The sequence below is a fragment of the Musca domestica genome, unplaced genomic scaffold (assembly GCF_030504385.1).
Source record: "Musca domestica strain aabys unplaced genomic scaffold, Musca_domestica.polishedcontigs.V.1.1 20, whole genome shotgun sequence".
Lineage (NCBI taxonomy): Eukaryota > Metazoa > Arthropoda > Insecta > Diptera > Muscidae > Musca > Musca domestica.
The window spans coordinates 12,870,403-12,891,128 of record NW_026712250.1 but is presented as its reverse complement, the minus strand read 5'-3'; the positions used below and the strand labels follow the sequence as shown (position 1 = coordinate 12,891,128).

At 34.2% G+C, this 20,726-nt stretch overlaps 4 protein-coding genes across 5 annotated transcripts in view; 2 read left to right on the top strand and 2 right to left on the bottom strand.

Annotated features, from left to right (window-relative positions):
* Nucleotides 1-12,153, top strand: part of LOC101890285 (short-chain dehydrogenase/reductase family 9C member 7) — a 61,763-nt gene extending 49,610 nt beyond the window's left edge. For both annotated transcript variants that reach the window (XM_059122457.1, XM_059122458.1), the window contains exons 3-4: nt 10,819-11,579; nt 11,653-12,153. In XM_059122457.1, coding sequence (XP_058978440.1) covers nt 10,829-11,579; nt 11,653-11,906 — 1,005 coding nt within the window. In that variant the 5' untranslated portion in view covers nt 10,819-10,828 and the 3' untranslated portion in view covers nt 11,907-12,153. The remainder of the gene's footprint in view (nt 1-10,818; nt 11,580-11,652) is intronic.
* Nucleotides 12,154-12,271: 118 nt separating this feature from the next.
* LOC101890800 (molybdenum cofactor synthesis protein cinnamon) lies at nt 12,272-17,529 on the bottom strand. The gene is made up of 7 exons (XM_005191606.4): nt 17,374-17,529; nt 16,353-17,307; nt 16,024-16,293; nt 15,803-15,961; nt 15,574-15,736; nt 12,847-12,948; nt 12,272-12,726 (listed from the first exon to the last, which is right to left on the bottom strand). The coding sequence occupies exons 1-7, from the start codon at nt 17,405-17,407 to the stop codon at nt 12,583-12,585; spliced, it is 1,827 nt and encodes a 608-aa protein (XP_005191663.2). The 5' UTR covers nt 17,408-17,529; the 3' UTR covers nt 12,272-12,582.
* A 361-nt stretch (nt 17,530-17,890) lies between these two features.
* LOC101890119 (N-alpha-acetyltransferase 38, NatC auxiliary subunit) lies at nt 17,891-18,427 on the top strand. Its single transcript, XM_005191602.4, has 2 exons — nt 17,891-18,049; nt 18,107-18,427. Exons 1-2 carry the CDS (start codon nt 18,017-18,019, stop codon nt 18,425-18,427), a joined length of 354 nt encoding a protein of 117 aa, XP_005191659.1. The 5' UTR covers nt 17,891-18,016.
* A 10-nt stretch (nt 18,428-18,437) lies between these two features.
* Nucleotides 18,438-18,932, bottom strand: LOC101890626 (cytochrome c oxidase assembly factor 6 homolog). Its single transcript, XM_005191605.4, has one exon. It carries the CDS (start codon nt 18,803-18,805, stop codon nt 18,533-18,535), a length of 273 nt encoding a protein of 90 aa, XP_005191662.1. The 5' UTR covers nt 18,806-18,932; the 3' UTR covers nt 18,438-18,532.
* Between the last annotated feature and the right edge of the window lie 1,794 nt (nt 18,933-20,726).

The following is a 20,726-nucleotide window of genomic DNA, read 5'->3' as shown; positions in this document are numbered from 1 at the left end:
TTTGTTAGTGCAGATTTGAAAATTTAATATTTTTTTAATTTAAAAACAATTATTTTTTAAAATGTTAACGGCAGTCTTCTTTAAATTTTTTAGAAAAAAAAATGTTCTTAAAAAGGCTTAGAAATATTTTTTTTAATATTTTTTAAAAGGAAAATATTCTTCGGTCAACTCCTTCTGGTACCTCCCACACAAAATGTCAACATTTTCAAAGAAAATAATTTACTTCACAAAAAGAGAAAGGATAATCCAATTTTGCTCCAACTTTGCATATCCTAATATTTGCATCAGAGCTAGGTCTGGTGCGAAAATGGACAATATTGGTCCACTCCATCAAGTACCTCCCCCACAAAGGGTCAAGGTGATGAATAATTATAAGTCTTATAAAATGTAATGCATGTATCCGATTATCTTCAAATTACACAAATCACAATATTTTTATTAACCCAAGGACTGGTGTGAAAAAGGAATATATTGATCTACTCCTTCCGATACCTCCCCCACAAAGGGTTAAAATTTAGAATATTCATGAAGGTCATAAAACACAAAATTATTATACGATTCTATTAAGACTTTGCACATCTCAATATTTCCGTCAATACAAGATCTGTTATAAAGATGGTAGAGATCGGACGATTCCTTCTGGTACCTCCCCCACAAAGGGTCAAAATTTTTAATATTCATGTGCTTCATAAAACGCGAAATTAACATCCGATTCCATTCAGACTTGGAACATCTCAATATTTCCATTAACACAAGATCTGTTATAAAGATGGCAGAGATCGGACCATTTCTTCTGGTACCTCCCCCACATAGGGTTCGAGATTTTCGAAAAACAAAACTCTCAAAAAAAAAAACGAAATAAGCATCCAAATTCATCCATCCATCTCCTCAAATTTCCCACATACGAACATTTTTGCTACCACAAGATCTGTTTTAAAGATGCTATACATCTGCCAACCCCTTAGTTACCAAACTCTCCCTCACGATTCTCAATACTTATATCTGTCATAACTTTTCGAAACAAGTCGTCGATTCTTTACAACTTGTTATATCTAAATATTTCTCTTAAACAGAAATCTGATACGAATATGTTCTTTATCGAAATTTTTGATTTCGAATAAAATTGGTTATAAATATTCAATTTTCTTCAAATTTTGCCATACCAATATTTTTATATGTATTAGATGAATCATGAAAATGGAATACTTCGGTCTGCTATATCTGTTACTTCACGCTTGTTTCCACATTATCCAAAAATTTTGCACATGTCTCATATAAAGTACAGGAAGTAGTCGATATAGGCCAAATCTGTCATGTTGTAATATTTATATCAGTCTTACGTCAGATACGAAGTCAATATTGGCCAATTGCTTCGAAACCGCCCCCATAAACGATAAAAAGTTTGAATAATCATAACACAAGGCTCGATGTATACATCTGTCGGATAACCAACGATACTTTTTAACTTGTTTTTCATTTAATTTTATAGGTCAAGATTTTTTTGTATTAAAAATAATTTTTTAATAATTTAATTGCAAAATATCTCCTTTATTTGTTTTTTGGATTTTTTGAAAAATACTCGAAAATATTCCAAATTATAAATTCTTAAAATATTTTTACAAATTTCCTTGAAATTTGATACGAAAATCATTTCAAAATTCTTCTTAAATCCCCCATTTTGCCCCACAAATCAAAAGACTTAAGACACAAACCCAACGGCAAACATATGAAATTCAAATGAGAAATCAATTCTCTCTTCTCACTCTCTTCATTCATGATTATTGCCATGACAAACAAAAGACTTAAGACACAAACCTATGTAAGGAGACAATGAAATGACTACAGTTTCTCACTCAAAATCCCTTTTCTCTTCTTCTCTGTTTACAAATTTTCGCCATTGCTTTCGCCGAAGAAAACTAAAACTGAAGACTTAAGACACAAACTTTGCCATGTGCTGTATGAAAAAATTCCGTTGGCTCTCTCTCTCTCTCTCAGAAGGGTTATCTTTACAAATTACTCTCATTACGGTCTTATCATTTGATTCAAAAGACTTAAGACACAAACCTGCATGAAAACCAATGTGTACATCCTTTCTTTTTCGTTCTCTCTTCTTATGATTTTCCTTATCTCTGGAGCAAGTTTACCCCATAAACTAAAAGGCTTAAGACCTCATTTTTTTGTAATTATCAACCATTCCATTCACCCAGACATTCACAATGCATTGTTGCCCCAATTTCCTCCCAATTTCCATACAAAGTATTTCGATAATTCTTCAACTCAGTAAACTTGGAACAAATCAATTAACTCCATTCAAGTGAGAAATTTCCAAGATCAATAACACCATTCCTCCACTCTATGCTGGCCACATCTGTTCTTATTTAAAATGCGAAATATCTTGTGAAATATCCACCAATTGCCAATTGGTGACTGTTGCCAACATTGTTTTCCAAAGTGGGCAATTTGCCCATAAAGTCATGCGTTAAATTTGTTGTTTTTTTTAATGTTGCAACTAACCCACTAACCTTATTAAAAAGGTGCATTCTGCATTCACCATTGGACGTTTGGTGAAGCTCTCATTGAAGGAGGAGAAGAAGCTAAGAAAAACACACCTTTTATGGATCGTTGCCATAACACAAACACACACACACACTTCGATGGCAGTGGTATTTAGCTGTGATTGGAAGAGATGGACGTTGATGTCGTTGCTTCTGACAATTGAATGAGTTAAACGAAACTTCATACTGGACACCACTTCAGCTCGTTTGGAGTTTGTTTTAACTGAAACTCATCTAGTTGACCAAACACAACCAGTTTTAAGCAAATAATTTGTTTGGAATGTTTTTCTAGGTCAGGAGAGAGGTAGACAGATTTCCGATTTTGAGAAGAAACGTCGATATCTTATTTGTACAAAACACATTGAACAGGCAACTTAAAAATTAAGTTGTTATTGACAACTTTTCTATAACGAAAAGTTGTTATCGACAACTTTTCTCTAACGAAAAGTTGTTATCGACAACTTTTCTCTAACGAAAAGTTGTTATCGACAACTTTTCTCTAACGAAAAGTTGTTATCGACAACTTTTCTCTAACGAAAAGTTGTTATCGACAACTTTTCTCTAACGAAAAGTTGTTATCGACAACTTTTCTCTAACGAAAAGTTGTTATCGACAACTTTTCTCTAACGAAAAGTTGTTATCGACAACTTTTCTCTAACGAAAAGTTGTTATCGACAACTTTTCTCTAACGAAAAGTTGTTATCGACAACTTTTCTCTAACGAAAAGTTGTTATCGACAACTTTTCTCTAACGAAAAGTTGTTATCGACAACTTTTCTCTAACGAAAAGTTGTTATCGACAACTTTTCTCTAACGAAAAGTTGTTATCGACAACTTTTCTCTAACGAAAAGTTGTTATCGACAACTTTTCTCTAACGAAAAGTTGTTATCGACAACTTTTCTCTAACGAAAAGTTGTTATCGACAACTTTTCTCTAACGAAAAGTTGTTATCGACAACTTTTCTCTAACGAAAAGTTGTTATCGACAGCTTTTCTCTAACGAAAAGTTGTTATCGACAGCTTTTCTCTAACGAAAAGTTGTTATCGACAGCTTTTCTCTAACGAAAAGTTGTTATCGACAGCTTTTCTCTAACGAAAAGTTGTTATCGACAGCTTTTCTCTAACGAAAAGTTGTTATCGACAGCTTTTCTCTAACGAAAAGTTGTTATCGACAGCTTTTCTCTAACGAAAAGTTGTTATCGACAGCTTTTCTCTAACGAAAAGTTGTTATCGACAGCTTTTCTCTAACGAAAAGTTGTTATCGACAGCTTTTCTCTATCGAAAAGTTGTTATCGACAACTTTGTCATAAAGAAAACTTGTTATCGACAACTTTGTCATAAAGAAAACTTGTTATCGACAACTTTGTCATAAAGAAAACTTGTTATCGACAACTTTTCTATAACGAAAAGTTGTTATCGACAACTTTTCTATAACGAAAAGTTGTTATCGACAACTTTTCTATAACGAAAAGTTGTTATCGACAACTTTTCTATAACGAAAAGTTGTTATCGACAACTTTTCTATAACGAAAAGTTATAATAGATAACTGTTTCATAACGAAAAGTTGTTATCGAAAAGTTGTTATCGACAACTTTTCTATAACGAAAAGTTGTTATCGACAACTTTTCTATAAAGAAAACTTGTTATCGACAACTTTGTCATAAAGAAAACTTGTTATCGACAACTTTGTCATAAAGAAAACTTGTTATCGACAACTTTTCTATAACGAAAAGTTGTTATCGACAACTTTTCTATAACGAAAAGTTATTGTCGACAACTTTTCTATAAAGAAAACTTGTTATCGACAACTTTGTCATAAAGAAAACTTGTTATCGACAACTTTTCTATAACGAAATGTTGTTATCGACAACTTTTATGTAATGAAAAGTTATTATCGATAACTTTTCTATGCAGAAAAGTTATTATCGATAACGTTCTTTTGCAGAAAAGTGTTTATCGACAACTTTTCTATGCAGAAAAGTTATTATCGATAACTTTTCTATGCAGAAAAGTCGTTATCGACCCTTTTCCTGTCCATATATATAGTTATCGAAAATATTTCCTTGCGAAAAAGTTAACTTTTCCACATAAACTTCAACTTCCGTATGACTCACTTCTAGATATTTCTTCGACATTTTCTATGGACTGACATTTGTATGCCTAAACTTATGATTCCATTGTGTCGGTCGGTTTGAATTTATTATGAAATTGTATGCATAGGTAGTTATACACACATATGCACTCTTGTATGTTTCTATTTTAGTTATCACTACCATTGTATTTTGTTGTTGCAGTTTCTCCTTCCACAATTTCAAATAAGTAGCTATTATATGAAAATGTCAACCCCCCAGCTACCCATTATCAATTCAATTCCAGACAATTATGGTCACTCTGTCACTGAATTATAATACAAACAAAAATTAATTCAAAATTGCCATATTTTAAAGCATACGGCTGAATATGGTCAGTATTCGTCATGGCGGTGTGTAGATTCCCTGGACATTTTGGTGCTGCGATTTGAAAAAATATATATTATCGAATCGTCTGCCCTTGTTATCGAATATTATGAAGTTGCTCTGGTCCAAAATAGTTCCGATTATCCCTCAAAATTTATTATTTTTGCTCCCATTTTTGGAGGGTTTTAATGTTATCGATTTTGTTATCGATATTTTTTTCTGGGAAAAAATTGCGTTTTTCTTTGAAAATTTTTTTAATTTTTCATATCAATTATACAGGAAATTGTAGTAATTTTACATAGACTTTGGATTTAACTAATCTGCTTTTCACAGCTGACTGCCTAAGAAAATCCAAAACCCTATTTCCTTTATGCACCATAACAAGAAAAGAAAAATAGACATTTCCCTGACAAAAGAAAGAAAAATGAGGGCTCTCATTTATTAGTTTTGCAGTGGTGCAAACCATGTTATTGTTGTTGTTTTCTTTTTCGAGTTGCAAATTGCAATTGTTTGGCAAAAAGTGAATTATTTTTTGCTTTCGGCGGACTGCACTAAAGGCAATCAAAGAAAACCAAGTGTCCATGCAACTGCCATGGTGTTTTGGCTACGCAATGCCAGCCACTATGACGAAGTAAAATTTTGTTTTGAAAAGGAAACAACTTTCTTTTGGCCGAACATACTTCTGCTTAAGAAATAATAGTAATGCGGGTAAGAGGGGAGAGGGGAGAGGGGGAGAGAAGGGGGTTTAATGTTCAAAACATTAGTTGGATTTTTGTCGGCTTCTTACTGCCGACCAGGAAGAAGAGCTTGAAATTTAATAAAGGAAATGTCTATTATTTCTTGCTTTGCAATGTTTCTTCTTTTAATTAATTAATTAATTATTAATTTTTTTAAACTTTCATTTTATTTTTTGTTGCTACAATATTTACTTTATTAATGGCCAATATTAATTGTTATATAAAATCAAATTGGAAACACCATGGATTAGTTTATTTTTTTGGTGGAAAACAAAAATCCCTCTCATTCTCTCCCACCCCCAAAAAACAACAACTGAAATACCATAACCTTCTCTCTCCCTCTCCATGCGTTGCTTGCTCTCCATTTTTAACACCAATTAAGTAATGCAACGAAACGTAACGTTAATATTAATTAGTTAAAAAACAAAGACTAAAAAACCAAAAAAAATATCAAAACACAACAACAACTACACTATTGCCGTCATAGCCGCGGCATAAGTTTATTATTGCAGCAAAGGTAATAACATACCTTCAAAATCAACAACTTTTTGAAGGTGTTTAATAAAAACAACAACAACAACAACAACTCGATGGCATGGCTATTCGCAACAAGGCTTGTGCCTTTTACGTCGCTTGGCTGTGGATATAGAACGTGACTAAACTTGTTGAAAAACAAAATTTATTTCATTTCAAAAAAAAAAAATGCAATCGATTTCGGTTTTCTTAAAGGCATACTTTACTTGGCAAACTATTGACTGTGTAATCGAACATTGAAAAGTTATTATATTATCGAAAACATATAGAAAAAACAAATATTTTCCAGAGAAGAAGTTGTTATCGACAACACTTTTCTATAGAAAAAATTGTTATCGAAAATATTTTCTATGGAAAAAGTTGTTATCGACAACATTTTCTAGAGAAAAAGTTGTTATCGACAACATTTTCTAGAGAAAAAGTTGTTATCGACAACATTTTCTATAGAAAAAGTTGTTATCGAAAACATTTTCTATGGAAAAAAATGTTTTCGACAACATTTTTTATGTGATCAACAACATTTTCTATAGAAAAAATTGTTATCGGCAACATTTTCTATAGAAAAAATTGTCATCGACAACATTTTCTATAGAAAAAATTGTCATCGACAACATTTTCTATAGAAAAAATTGTCATCGACAACATTTTCTATAGAAAAAATTGTCATCGACAACATTTTCTATAGAAAAAATTGTCATCGACAACATTTTCTATAGAAAAAAATGTTATCGGCAACATTTTCTATAGAAAAAGTGATTATCGGCAACATTTTCTATAAAAAAAGTTATTATAAACAACATTTTCCATAGAAAAAGTTGTTATCGACAATATTTTCTATAGAAAAAATTGTTATCGACAATATTTTCTATAGAAAAAATTGTTATCGACAATATTTTCTATAGAAAAAATTGTTATCGACAATATTTTCTATAGAAAAAATTGTTATCGACAATATTTTCTATAGAAAAAAATGTTATCGACAATATTTTCTACAGAAAAAGTTGTTATCGACAATATTTTCTACAGAAAAAGTTGTTATCGACAACATATTCTATATAAAATGTTGTTATCGACCACATTTTCTTTAGAAAATGTTGTTATCGGTAACATTTTCTATTGAAAATGTTGTTATCGGTAACATTTTCTATTGAAAATGTTTTTATCGGTAACATTTTCTATTGAAAATGTTGTTATCGGTAACATTTTCTATTGAAAATGTTGTTATCGGTAACATTTTCTATAGAAAAAGTTGTTATCGACAACATTTTCCATAAAAAAAATTTGTTATCGACAACATTTTCTATAGAAAAATTTGTTATCGACAACATTTTCTATAGAAAAATTTGTTATCGACAACATTTTCTATAGAAAAATTTGTTATCGACCAACTTTTCCATAGAAAAAGTTGTTATCGACGACATTTTCTATAGAAAAAGTTGTCGTCAATAACATTTTCTATGGAAAAAGTTGTTATCGGTAACCCTTTTCTATATAAATGTTGTTATCGACATTCTTTTCTATAGAAAAAGTTGTTATCGGCAACATTTTCTATGGAAAAAGTTGTTATCGGCAACATTTTCTGTGGAAAAAGTTGTTATCGACAACATTTTCTATGGAAAAAGTTGTTATCGGCAACATTTTCTATGGAAAAAGTTGTTATCGACAACATTTTCTATGGAAAAAGTTGTTATCGATAATATTTTCCATAGAAAAAATTGTTATCGACAACATTTTTTATTGAAAAAAATGTTATCGACAATATTTTCCATAGAAAAAATTGTTATCGACAACATTTTCTATAGAAAACATTTGTTATCGACCAACTTTTTCATCCCTATTATCAAAAGTGGCTCCCCTGTACTTTGTTGTTGTTTTTCTTCCCATTTTAACCAGTCATAACTTAAGTTCAATATCCATTTTTGGTGACAATGTTGATTAGGTTTGAATTTAAAAAAAAAAAAACAAATACACACTGTTCGCCTCAATGCCTAGCCATTGGTATGCATTCAATACCCTCTGCCCGGCATATCCTCCAAATTTGGTTATTAAAATGGCTGATTTGTCTACGTGTTGGTTTCCATATTATTTCAATTTCGATTCCATTGTTATCTATTCAAAACTATTTGGTTGCTTCGAAGTTAATACGTTTCGAGAAAAATAACAACAAAATTGGTTTATGCGAAAAATGAAGACTGCGTGTAATAACCTCACTTTTGCCGATGACTTTTACAAGCAATTCGATTATCCATTTATTGATGGCTACAACAAATTTGTTTATTGCCAATAACAAGAAAATTTCACTTTCTTTGTTGGGTGTATGGCGTAGTTGTTGTTGTTTTTTAATTTTGTTTTTTTTTTTTTTTGTTTTGCAAACTTTATTCCAGTCACAGTGTGAGCCTGGTATTGAAAGACTGGTTTGTAGACAAATTGGCCTTTAAATATTGTTAAGATGTTATATTTGTAGTTTTGTAAACAAAAACATGCTTGTTAGCCTTAATGATTGATTGGAATTCGGTTTCTTTGGCCATTGACTGTTTTTCTATTGGAAAATGACAGCATATTTTTTGTTCAAGCCAAGTTTAAATTGAAGAAATGTTTTCCTCACAAGAAAATTGTAGCGGGAATGCCATTTCATACCAAATTTGTAAAACATGAAGCAAAATTGAACAGGAGCTTGATGACGGAGAATAGATGATTTGATGTCTGAAAAACTCAATCACGGAAGCTTTTTTTTATCACAAAAGATTCAATAATTTATTTATCATTTCGGTTTTATTAACAAACAAGATTTTTTTTATATACATATTTGATTTGATTTTCAAAACAAAAATCGAAAACTAACAATGTTTTACTATTATCGCCTCTGAAATAAAACAATAATTTATTCATGAATAATTTCTTAGTTTTAAAACCCCATCAAGAGTGGTCGCAGCACACGCAAGCTCGTGTGTATGTTTGTGTGTCACACACATTATAAAAAAAAACTAATTAAAATTCCATACAGAATATTTGTTTGTGTAAAGATTAAGGTTAAAACTAAAAACAACAAAAGTAATTTTTCAGGGAAAATGTTGTAAATGTCATAGGCAGACAGGGCTTTTAAAACGATGTTAGGTTGTAAAATATTTTATTAAACTTAATTAAAATAGGTCATAAAGAGGTTTATCTACGGAAAATTGAATCGATAACAATTGTTTTTGGGGAGAAAGGATTATCGACAACTATGTTTTACATTAAAAATTGAACTTTTTCTATAGAAAATGTTGTCGATAACAATTTTTTCTAAGGAAAATGCTGTCGATAACAATTTTTTCTATGGAAAATGTTACCGATAACAATTTTTTCTATGGAAAATGTTACCGATAACAACGTTTTCTATAGAAAATGTTACCGATAGCAACTTTTTCTATAGAAAATGTTACCGATAACAACTTTTTCTATAGAAAATGTTACCGATAACAACATTTTCCAAAGAAAATGTTACCGATAACAACATTTTCTAAAGAAAATGTTACCGATAACAATATTTTCCAAAGAAAATGTTACCGATAACAACATTTTCTACAGAAAATGTTACCGATAACAACATTTTCTACAGAAAATGTTACCGATAACAACATTTTCTACAGAAAATGTTACCGATAACAACATTTTCTACAGAAAATGTTACCGATAACAACATTTTCTACAGAAAATGTTACCGATAACAACATTTTCTACAGAAAATGTTACCGATAACATTTTCTACAGAAAATGTTACCGATAACAACATTTTCTACAGAAAATGTTACCGATAACAACATTTTCTATGGAAAATGTTACCGATAACAACATTTTCTATAGAAAATGTTGGCGATAACAACTTTTGCTATAGAAAATGCTGTCTTTTTCTATAGAAAATGTTGTCGATAACCACCTTTTCTATAGAAAATGTTGTCGAAAACCACCTTTTCTATAGAAAATGTTGTCGATAACAACTTTTTCTATCGAAAATTTTGTCGATAACAACTATTTCCATAGAAAATGTTGTCGATAACCACTTTTACTATAGAAAATGTTATCGATAACAACTTTTTCCATAGAAAATGTTGTCGATAACAACTTTTTCTATAGAAAATGCTACCGATAACAACTTTTTCTATAGAAAATGTTACCGATAACAACTTTTTCTATAGAAAATGTTGTCGATAACAACTTTTTCTTTGGAAAATGTTGTCGATAACAACCTTTTCCATAGAAAATGTTGACAATAACAACTTTTCTATCGAAAAGTATTTCGATACTTTTCGCTCGATCGATTACAACTTTTTCTGTGAGAAAACTGATCGAAAACAACGTTTTCTTCGAAAAATTTGATCCATAACAATGTTTTCTTTAAAAAAAGCTTGATCGATAACTACTATATACTTTAAAATAATGATCGATAAATCTATCTTTAAAACAATTATTAAAAATATGTCTTCAAAACAAAGTTTTCTAAGCTAATATCTAATTTCCTTTCCTCTCTCTCTCTCTCTCTCTCTCTCCCCCTTCTAGCAATGCCATAATGGAACCAATGACTGCCTTGGTATTGGCCTTTCAACTATTGGCCCTTTTCTCAATTGCCGGAGCCCTTATCATCTATTTGATATGTAAGGTGCGTGACGATGATGTCAAGAAAGCTGAACACCCCAAATCGAATACCGTATTGGTAACGAGTGCCGATACAGCATTGGGCCTGCAATTGTGTACCCATTTGGCCAGTAAAGGTTGCCGGGTATTGGCTGGCATGAAAGATGGCGTCGATAGTCTGCCGGCGAAGCTGCTAATTGGTTGGTTGAAAATGCGCGAATTTACCGAAGCTCCAGTATCGGGTGAAATCATACCGATATTCTTGGATGTTACCAAAGATGAGGTGTTGCGTGAGGCCACCGAAAATTTGGGCACGCATTTGAGTGCCGGCGAACAGGGCATCCAGGCGGTCATAAATACTAGTGGCACTTTCTATAGGGGCCGCATCGAGTCGCAGGAATTGTATCAAATGGAACAAATGTTTAAGACGAATATTTTGGGTTCTCTACGCATTGCCAAGGCTTTTGTGGATTTCTTGAAACCAACCTGTGGCCGTTTGATTTATTTGGGTGCCGCCAACGGAGGCCATGGTGATGGTATGATTGCCTACAATGTTTCTAAAGTTGCTACGGATAAATGTGTACAAGAGGTGCGACGTGAACTGCAACCGTTTGGTATACGTGTGGTCTGTTTGGATACTTGTGGTTTGCATGCCGAGATGCTCTATAAACCACCAACGGCCCAAAGTAAGTGGAGATGATTTTTTGTTTTTATTGCATTTTACTTTTTGTGATTTGTGTTTTTTTTATTTCATTTTAGTTTCCAGTGGAGCCCCAACAACCTATACCGCCAATGTCTTGAGTCCCAGTGCCCTGAGTGTGGTAGAACGTGCCTTGTGGGATCTGTCGCCACATGAACGCTACTCCCTGTTGGCCTCCAACAAATACCAATTCGCGTTGCCATGCCGTTCCTCAATGCGTTTGTCCAATAAGTCGCCGGCAGATGATGTAAAGAAACCATTGGAAAAACAAAGATCCCTTGGTGGAACAGTTGGTGTTGTACAGCGTGTTTGAATGCCAAACTGTCTCGACTCCATTGAGGAAGACAGAGGAAAATTTTGATAATTCTGAAAAGGAAAAACAAAAGGAAGAAATGTCAATTGAATTCCAGAGAAAAAAAAAGAAAACTTACGAAAAAGATTTTATCCCGGGATTTTGCGGAGGAATTACTTCTTTGCTCTCGAAATCTAAAATTCCAAATTTTTATAATTTTTTTTTAATATAAATTTGTAAATAAGTCTTATTTTTTTTTTTTTTTATTTTTAACAAAATTTTGATTTGTTATATAAACTAAAATGCTAAAAAAATTGGTCACATTATTATTATTTTCCATAGTGTATATACATCTAAGAAGAAAAAAAAGAAAATATTATTTCTTTTTGAAATTTTATACGTATACATATATATTGTAACTCTTTCAAATCAATGAAAATTTAATAATAAATTTAATATAAAACATTTTGTTTTAAATGAAATCTAATCTAATAAATATATTCAAATAACAAAATTTGTTGTGATGTTTCTTCATTTTTTTTTTTTCAAAATTTTAAGTATTGCAATTTTTAAGCTGCGTGCGTATGTGTGTGTGTGTAGGTTTGGGTTTCCAAAAAGCCATGCTTCACTGGCTGGCAGGCAGGCACCCAGGCAAGTTGGCCGCCGAGACTTGACGACATCGTTAGGCATCTAACTTTCATTCATATTTCGTTATGAAATCGTAACGCAATACACTGGCTGGCAATATATCACCAGCTTTGGCTTCAGTTTTAGTTTCGGTGCGTGCCGGTAAATGCACCAGTACATCGGCTCCAACAATACTTTGCAAGCGGCTACTCATCTATTGCAGTATTGCGTTGATTCGGCGGTTATGGTTTGCAAAGCGAAAGTGTTGAAAAAAATATTAATGCATTTAATTAAAGTAAACAAAAAACAACTTTGAAGGGAGTTGAAAACAAACCTGATTGCCGGTAATCGAAGCATAAAGTTGACCATTACGGCTTGTGATTGTGGCACGCATATATTCAGGTCTGGGATCTAATGGTACACTTTGATTTTCCAGCTAAAAAAAAAATAATTAAATTAATAAAAAAAATAGCAACTTTCGTTGGTGAAACTAATGTTCCACTCCAACTCCTGTAGAAATTAAAAAAAAAAAAACAGGTCTGGGAATTAAGACAGTGGGAAAGAAGCTTATGGTAATCTAAGAAAGGAAGAGCCACCCGACAGGAGTCTACAACTAATAAGTAAAATAGAATCAGTCGGACAGATTTATACACCCAGCCTTGACTTATGATTATTCAAATTGTTGACCCTTTATGGGGGAAATTCCGAAGCAGTTGATCAATGCGTATCCGACCAAAGACTGATAAAAATATTACAACGTGCCAGATTTGGACCATATCGTCTACTTCCTATACTTTATATGGGATATGTGCAAATTTTTGGGAAATCTGGAAATATACATGAGGTAACATATATAGCGGACCGAAGTATTCCATTTTCTTATTTCATCTAATACAGATAAAAATATTTGTATGTGCAAAATTTGTAGGATATCGAATATTTATATCCAATTTTATTCGAAATCATAAATTCCGATTAATTATATATTCATCTCAGGCTTCTGGTTAAGAGAAATATTTAGATATAGCGAGTTGTAACGAATCGCCGACTTGTTTCGCAAGTTTTGACATGGATATAAGTATTGGAAATTGTGACTCTTTGTGGGTGAGGTTCCAAAAGGGGTTGGCAGACATATTTCATCTTCACAACAGATCCTGTGTGAAATTTGAAGAGATTTAGATGCATACATCGCTTTCTTAAGCGTTTTGTTTTTCAAAAATCTTGAACCCTATGTGGAGGAGATACCAGAATAAATGGTCCGATCTCTACCAACTTTATAACAGGCCTTGTGTTGATGGAAATATTGAAATTTGCCCCGTCTGAATGGAATCGGAGGTCAATTTCGTGTTTTATGAGCTTCATGGATATTCAAAATATTGACCGTTTGTGGGGGAGCTACCAGAAGGATTGGACCGTTATATCCCAATTTCACACCAGACCTGGGGTTAACAAAAATATTGTGATGTGTATAATTTGAACACAATCGGATGCTTATTTCGAGTTTTATAATCGTTTTTGTTATTCAAAACTTAGACCCTTTGTAGGGGAGGTACCATAAGGAGTGGTCCGATCTCTACCATATTTATAACAGATCTTGTCCCGATGGAAATATTGAGATATGCCAAGTCTGAAAGGAATCGGATGTCATTTTCGTGTTTTACGAGCTTCATGAATGTTCAAAATTTTAACTCTTTGTGGGGGAGGTACCAGAAGGGTTGGACCGTTATATCCCATCTTCTCACCAGACCTTGGGCGAATAAAAATATTGTCATGTGTGTAATTTGAAGAGAACCGGATGCTTATTTTGGATTTTATGATCGTTTTGTTATTCAAAACATAGACCCTTTGTGGGGGTGGTACCAGAAGGAATGGTCCGATCTCTACCATCTTCATCACAGATCTTGTGTTGATGGAAATGTTGAGATATGCCAAGTCTGAATGGAATCGGATGGAAATTTCGTGCTTTTCGAGCTTAATGAATATTCAAAATTTTAACCCTTTGTGGGGGAGGTACCAGAAGAAGTGGACCGATATATTCCATTTTCACACTAGACTTAGGGTTAATGAAAATATTTTGATGTGTGTAATTTGAAGACAATCGGAAGCTTACATCACATTTTGTAAGAGATATAATTATTCCTAGTTTTGACCCTTTGTGGGGGAGGAGCTTGATGGTGTGGACCGATATTGTTCATTTTCGCACCTGACCTAGCACTGATGTAAATATTACGATTCGCAAAGATAGAGCAAAATCGGATTATCCTTTCTCTTTCTGTGCAGAAAATATATTTTCTAAAAATTTCGACCTTTTGAGGGGGAAGTACCAGAAGGAGTACACCGATATTGTCCATCTCTGAATTCGATCTAAGTTTGACAAAAATATTTCGATGTACCAAGTTTGGATCAAATCGGATACTCCCTTCAAGAGTTATCGTGCGCACCAGCCAGCCAGATGGGCGGACGGACGGAAGGACATCGATAAATCGACTCCAAATGTCCTGTAATGAATTTGGTCCAAAGAGACCTAGGGTCTAAAAGCGTTATTTCGATGAGGCACGTTTTGGCCGTATCAAATGAGTTATACCCTCTCTAGCCATGTGGCTGAGGTTATAAAAAGGGTAGGCAAAGCTCGAAAATTGTATCCTTGTGACTCAGCTAGAATACTTTGCCAAACATGGCTTCGAAATTGATAGGAAAGATGCTGCTAAGAATTCCTATTAAACTTATAGGGCGCAAAGATTGGGGAGTTTATTCTTCTGACCATTTATTGGAATCTTCAGTTATGACAGCCAGTAAAAAAGTCAGAGAATTGCGCCAATTTCCAAGACTTAGCGATCTATCATAACATTGATATGTCGACTTTGCACTGTTTTTTTGGGACAGCAGTTACAGATAAACAGGACAGTACGGAACAAGGCGAGGCACTAGATTTTTGTCTATTTTTATGCATCATAAAGCCGTTCAAAAATCGAGAGTACCCTCCAAAATTCGGATATTTTAGGTCTCTTTAGAACAGGATTTTGCAGTTGATGTAAAACTAGTTACTAACTCCCTCACTTACAATGACTTGCACCACCGGTAACATGCATTTCTCTTGAGTCCAGCCAGAACACCATCTAACGGCTGGCAAGGCAAACAAATGGAAGCACACAAAGGCCGATACAGGATTGCCGGGTAAGCCAAAGAAATATTTATCACCTTTGGCGGCAAATGTCATGGGTTTGCTAAAATAAAAAAAAAAATAAAAATAATATTCTCAAATATTAATTTCAAAAAAAATTATTTCAAACCCTGGTTTCATGTTGACACGTCCCACCAGTAGTTGGAAACCCAGCTTCTGCAAAACCGGCTTAATGAAATCCTTATCGCCCATGGAAACACCGCCGCTGCATATGACAAAGTCTACTTCATCATAAATGGAGCTGAGGGTTTCGGAGACCTCTTCAAAACTGCAAGAAAATTCCAAATATATCAATAATCCACTTTTTAATATAAAATACACTTGTCATACTCATCGGACAAAACCTTGGTTACAAAACATTCAAAGCCAAAATATTGCAGCAATTGTCTCAGCATGGTGGTATTTGAATCATAGATCTTTCCCTCAATGGGATAGTCTTGGGGATCCAACAATTCACTGCCTGTGGAGATGACTGCCACCAGGGGTTTGTGCAAAGGCACTGCATGGCCCACCGAGGCCATAAGGGATTTCACCACAACCGGTGAAAGATCCACACTGGGAAAGAGGGGAGAATTTTTCGACAAATCACAGCCAAGGGGCCTGCAATGAAAAAAAGTTGGGTTAAATAGGGATCCAAAAAATGTTAGTGGATGTCCTACCTTATATCCAAATCTTTTTTGGGTTCCACCAGTATTTCCACCAAATCCTCTTGGCCATTCTTTTTGGTCTTAAGCAGCTTGGTATCCTCGACTTGTACAACACAATCAGCCTTCAAGGGTACCGGAGCCCCAGTATTGATTTTATAACATTCATCTTCTTCGAAGTCATCGCTAATAATTGAATCTCCAGCTGATATATAACCAATTACCTTTTTGGATCCCGAAAATCCGGACGATTTCATGGCATAGCCATCTTTAATGGAAGCCCTAAATGGTGGTATGTCAACGGGTGATTTAAAGTTTTTCAATAGATTAGGCAATGTTTCCTGAGTTTTTACGGTCTGCAGGATGAGATTTAATGCTTCGTTTACGGGCAACATGGGATATGGTGAGTTGCGATCTACACCATCCCCCTTACCCGTTTTGTGGGGACAAACATGAGGTGTAGGTGATTGGGCCACACTGGAGCCCTGCAATTTCTCATGAGTTTTGCGTACCAAAGCCAAATCATTGTTAATCAAGTGCAGAGCATGCGGCAGCAGGTCCTTTATATAATCAAAACATTCCACAACAGCCTTTTCACTTCCGGGAAAATTTATGATTAAAGTTTTCCCAGCAATGCCACAGACACTACGCGAAAGGGCGGCGAATTTGGTTTTTTGCAGTGAATGCATGCCAATGGCCATGGCAAGTTGTGGACACTCCTTGTCCAGAACTTCTTTTGTAGCCTCGGGGGTAACATCGCGGGCAGCAAAGCCCGTGCCCCCGGTGGTTAGAATGCAAGCCGTTGAAACTTCAGGAGATGACAACTGGAGTAGCTTCTGTTTGATAAGTTCCTTTTCATCGGGTAAAATTTCCTTGAGAATTCGAGGATTCTCGAAATTCTCCGAGATCAATTGTACCAAACGAGGGCCACTGCGGTCTTTGGTGGCATCTTCGTGGCATGTGTCACTGACTATAAAGTAGGAATATTGTTAGGTGTAAGGAGGATATATATGGAAAAGGAACTAAAGGAACTTACTGGTAATTACAGCAAAAACAATTCCTTCCGACATTATCTTCTTTGAAAGATTATCAAGTTTGGTTATCGGTTAACAAACAAACCCAAAACACCGGCCCACTTGTTGATTAAACAGAGTTGCCAAGTTAAATTGAATATAAATTAAACTTAAAAAAAAAATGAGGGAGGGCAAAGATAACATGATGAGCACCTGCGTAGCTATTCCTAAAGAAAATATATATTTTCTGAATTTAAGAATCGGTCTTAAGGGAAATTTTGTGTTCATCGTACGAGTAATGACTTTATCGATCTAGTGGTCCATTTGCTACATCTATGTCTTTAACAAAATATTAATATTCACTAATAAATAGCAGTCCCAATTGCAGAGTCGTATAACTCAAATAAACAAAAATAGTTTATATTTGTAAAATTCTTTATTGAATTCTCAATTTTTAGTAGAATATATGGCTACAAACACCCATTTAACAGGGTGACTACAACTACGCAATTTTTCGACATAGTGACCCCTAAACGTCACTAGTTTCTTTAGTTCCATGTAGTGAGTCACTCTCTTGAACCAAATTATTCCCAAACGACCAACTCCAGCTAGAACACAGAAAAAATTAGGAGTATTGGAGGACATAGAGCCGAGTTCATAAACAAAATGAATGACTTAAACAATTCCAAGCCCTATGAGGTAATACGAATTTGAATACCCTTAATCAAATACGTTTAAAGTATCCACCTCTTGCAGAACCATTTACTAAACAATGTCATTACCAACAATGCCAATATAAATGATGAAAATCTATCCGCTGGCCGTCGAAACTTACGCCGATGGCTAGGCAAGCCCTTTAGGGTAGTGATTACCGATGGTCGAGTGCTGGTGGGCTTTTTCAACTGTACCGACAAGGATTCCAATATTGTCCTATCCATGTGTGCCGAATATCTGGAAGAGGGCGAAGAATCACCACGCATTCTAGGCAATGTTATGATACCCGGTAAACATATTGTTTCCGTGTCAGTGGACTTACCACCCGAAGAGGTATATACCGTGAAACCAGTGAAAGCCTAGTCACCCACGATTTTACTCAACAATTAGTATTTTTTTATTTATTAAAAATTACAGTAACAAACTATAATAGAAAAAAAACGGGTGTTATTTTTGTACATTAGAAACTTATTTCTTTGATTCTTTGGTATGTTCTTCTAGTGGATCGACACCTTGTTCCATTTTCTGTTTAAACTGTTCATAGGTACGTTTACGATCGAAATGTTTAACCCATGTCCCGGGACAACTGGTCTCGAAGAGTTTTCTCAGTTTCTTACAGGCGTCTGGAACTTTTTCGCCTGATGTTGAACTATGTTGTGGGGCATTTTCACTTAGGCACTTCCAGTAATCGTCGCGGGCACCCCAGCATTTAGTCCGTTCTTCTTTGTTAAGAAAACTCATTGTTTCTTATTTGATATTTGTGTAGTGTTTTGTGTTCACGTAAATAAATGCTTGGATTTCGGGTTAAAGTTGCATAAACACTTCAGAAGATGAATCGTTCCGTCCGGCGAACGAGTTCAATTGAACGATTCACTCAAGGGAATTAGGGGGAACTAGTTCGTTTACAGAGGAGATTCGATAAGAGTTTGCGTACTTTATACACATAGTGGATACGAAGAATGAAACGAAAATAGGAATTGAATTTTAAGAAATAACTGTAATTTTATTACTCTTTTCTAGCTCTGTAAAAATTTCTATTGGGGTTGAGAACACACATGCATTTATTCAAATGCGACCCTTATACAAGTGATATTTGAGCGCTTTTCCGAAAGGTTGCATTTACTTGAGTTGAGTTTGTTTTTGGAGGGATTTTTGTTACAATTATTAAACTTTTTATTGTAATTACATTTCTAGAAAAAAATATAAATGGGGTTTACACAAGATAGACTTTCTTGAATCAGAGTTGCATTTTACTATCACACATGGCTCAATAAGAAAATATGCTCAACATCTTAGAAACTAGAAAAATGCGACTCTGTGCTGGCGTCTTATAGTGTCAAATAGACTTTTAAATATGCGACAGTAGGCTTTATTCATTTTTATTTTTTAACAAAATTCCTATATTGGGAAAACCCCGCGAAACAAGAATTAAATTTCGGGCTTATTCCACAAGATTTAATCTAAAATGGTAGAACAATCGTCCATTTGGCTTTGTTTATTTTTATTTTTAACAAACTTCTTATATTGAACAAAAAACCGCGAAACAAGAATTAAATTCTGGGGTTATTCCACAAGATTTAATCTAAAATGGTAGGACAATCGTGTAAAAGGTGAATTGCTTTAAATCAGCTGTTTTACTTTTTTGAACTGTCAAAATTTCCTCTGAAGCGAAAAATAATTCGCCGCACTCAGCACACGCCAATGAAGTTCCTCGCTTCATTTCCAGCGCACAATGGCCACCAAAATCTCCGGATACCAATCCGTTGGACTCCGTTGTGTCTGAAGTATTTTGGAAAGCAAGGTTGGCACTAAAAAATACCAAAGTGTCGATCGCCTCAAGCAAGCGCTTCGCAGGGAATGGGCCAAAATACCGCAGAGCAACATTCGGGCAGCGTGTGACGGTTTCATTCAAACAAATCTAAAGTTATTCTAAAATTTGATGCTATTTCCGACATTTTTTACTTTCATTCACTAAAATTAAAAAAAATGTAAAAATTATAGCGTTTGACTTTATTGCAGTTTTTTTATCTAACCCTGTATAAGGCCGGACAAGAAGTCTTTAATTGTCAAAAATTTGACAATAGACTTGAGAGTTTAAGGTGTGGGTACATAAGCAGCTTGGCATATCAATGTCAAATTATAAATGGGAAACGACGGCTGTATTCGAGTTTGGCTCTGACATCCCTTTAAAATATGTCACAAAATATGCCATGCAAAGACTTTAAACTGTTTATGCATTCTCACCCATGGTAGAAGAATATAGGTAGATGCATCAACGCCTGGGAACATTGATATGTCAAACAATTTTAAATGTTCTATCAAATATAAGTAGATTTTTATATGTTTTCTTATACGACGTCATTCCGAGGTTATTATAATTCGCGTTTTTTCAACAATTTTTGCAAATTTAAATTATTTTTCATTCAACATTCTCAATTCCCAGATTGGTTTGACAGTTTATTGTCCCAGCAGCTGTGTCGATGCGTCTACCTACATTCTTTTGCCATGCTCTCAGGGTGGAAATATATAAAGCACTTATTTGGCTGACTTAGGCTGGAAATACATAAAGCGCATATTTGGCTGGCTTAAGTCATCGGCTGGATTCTTCGTAAATGAACAAAGGAGTTTTAGGTTAACCTAGTTCGATTTTGGCCCTAGGCTC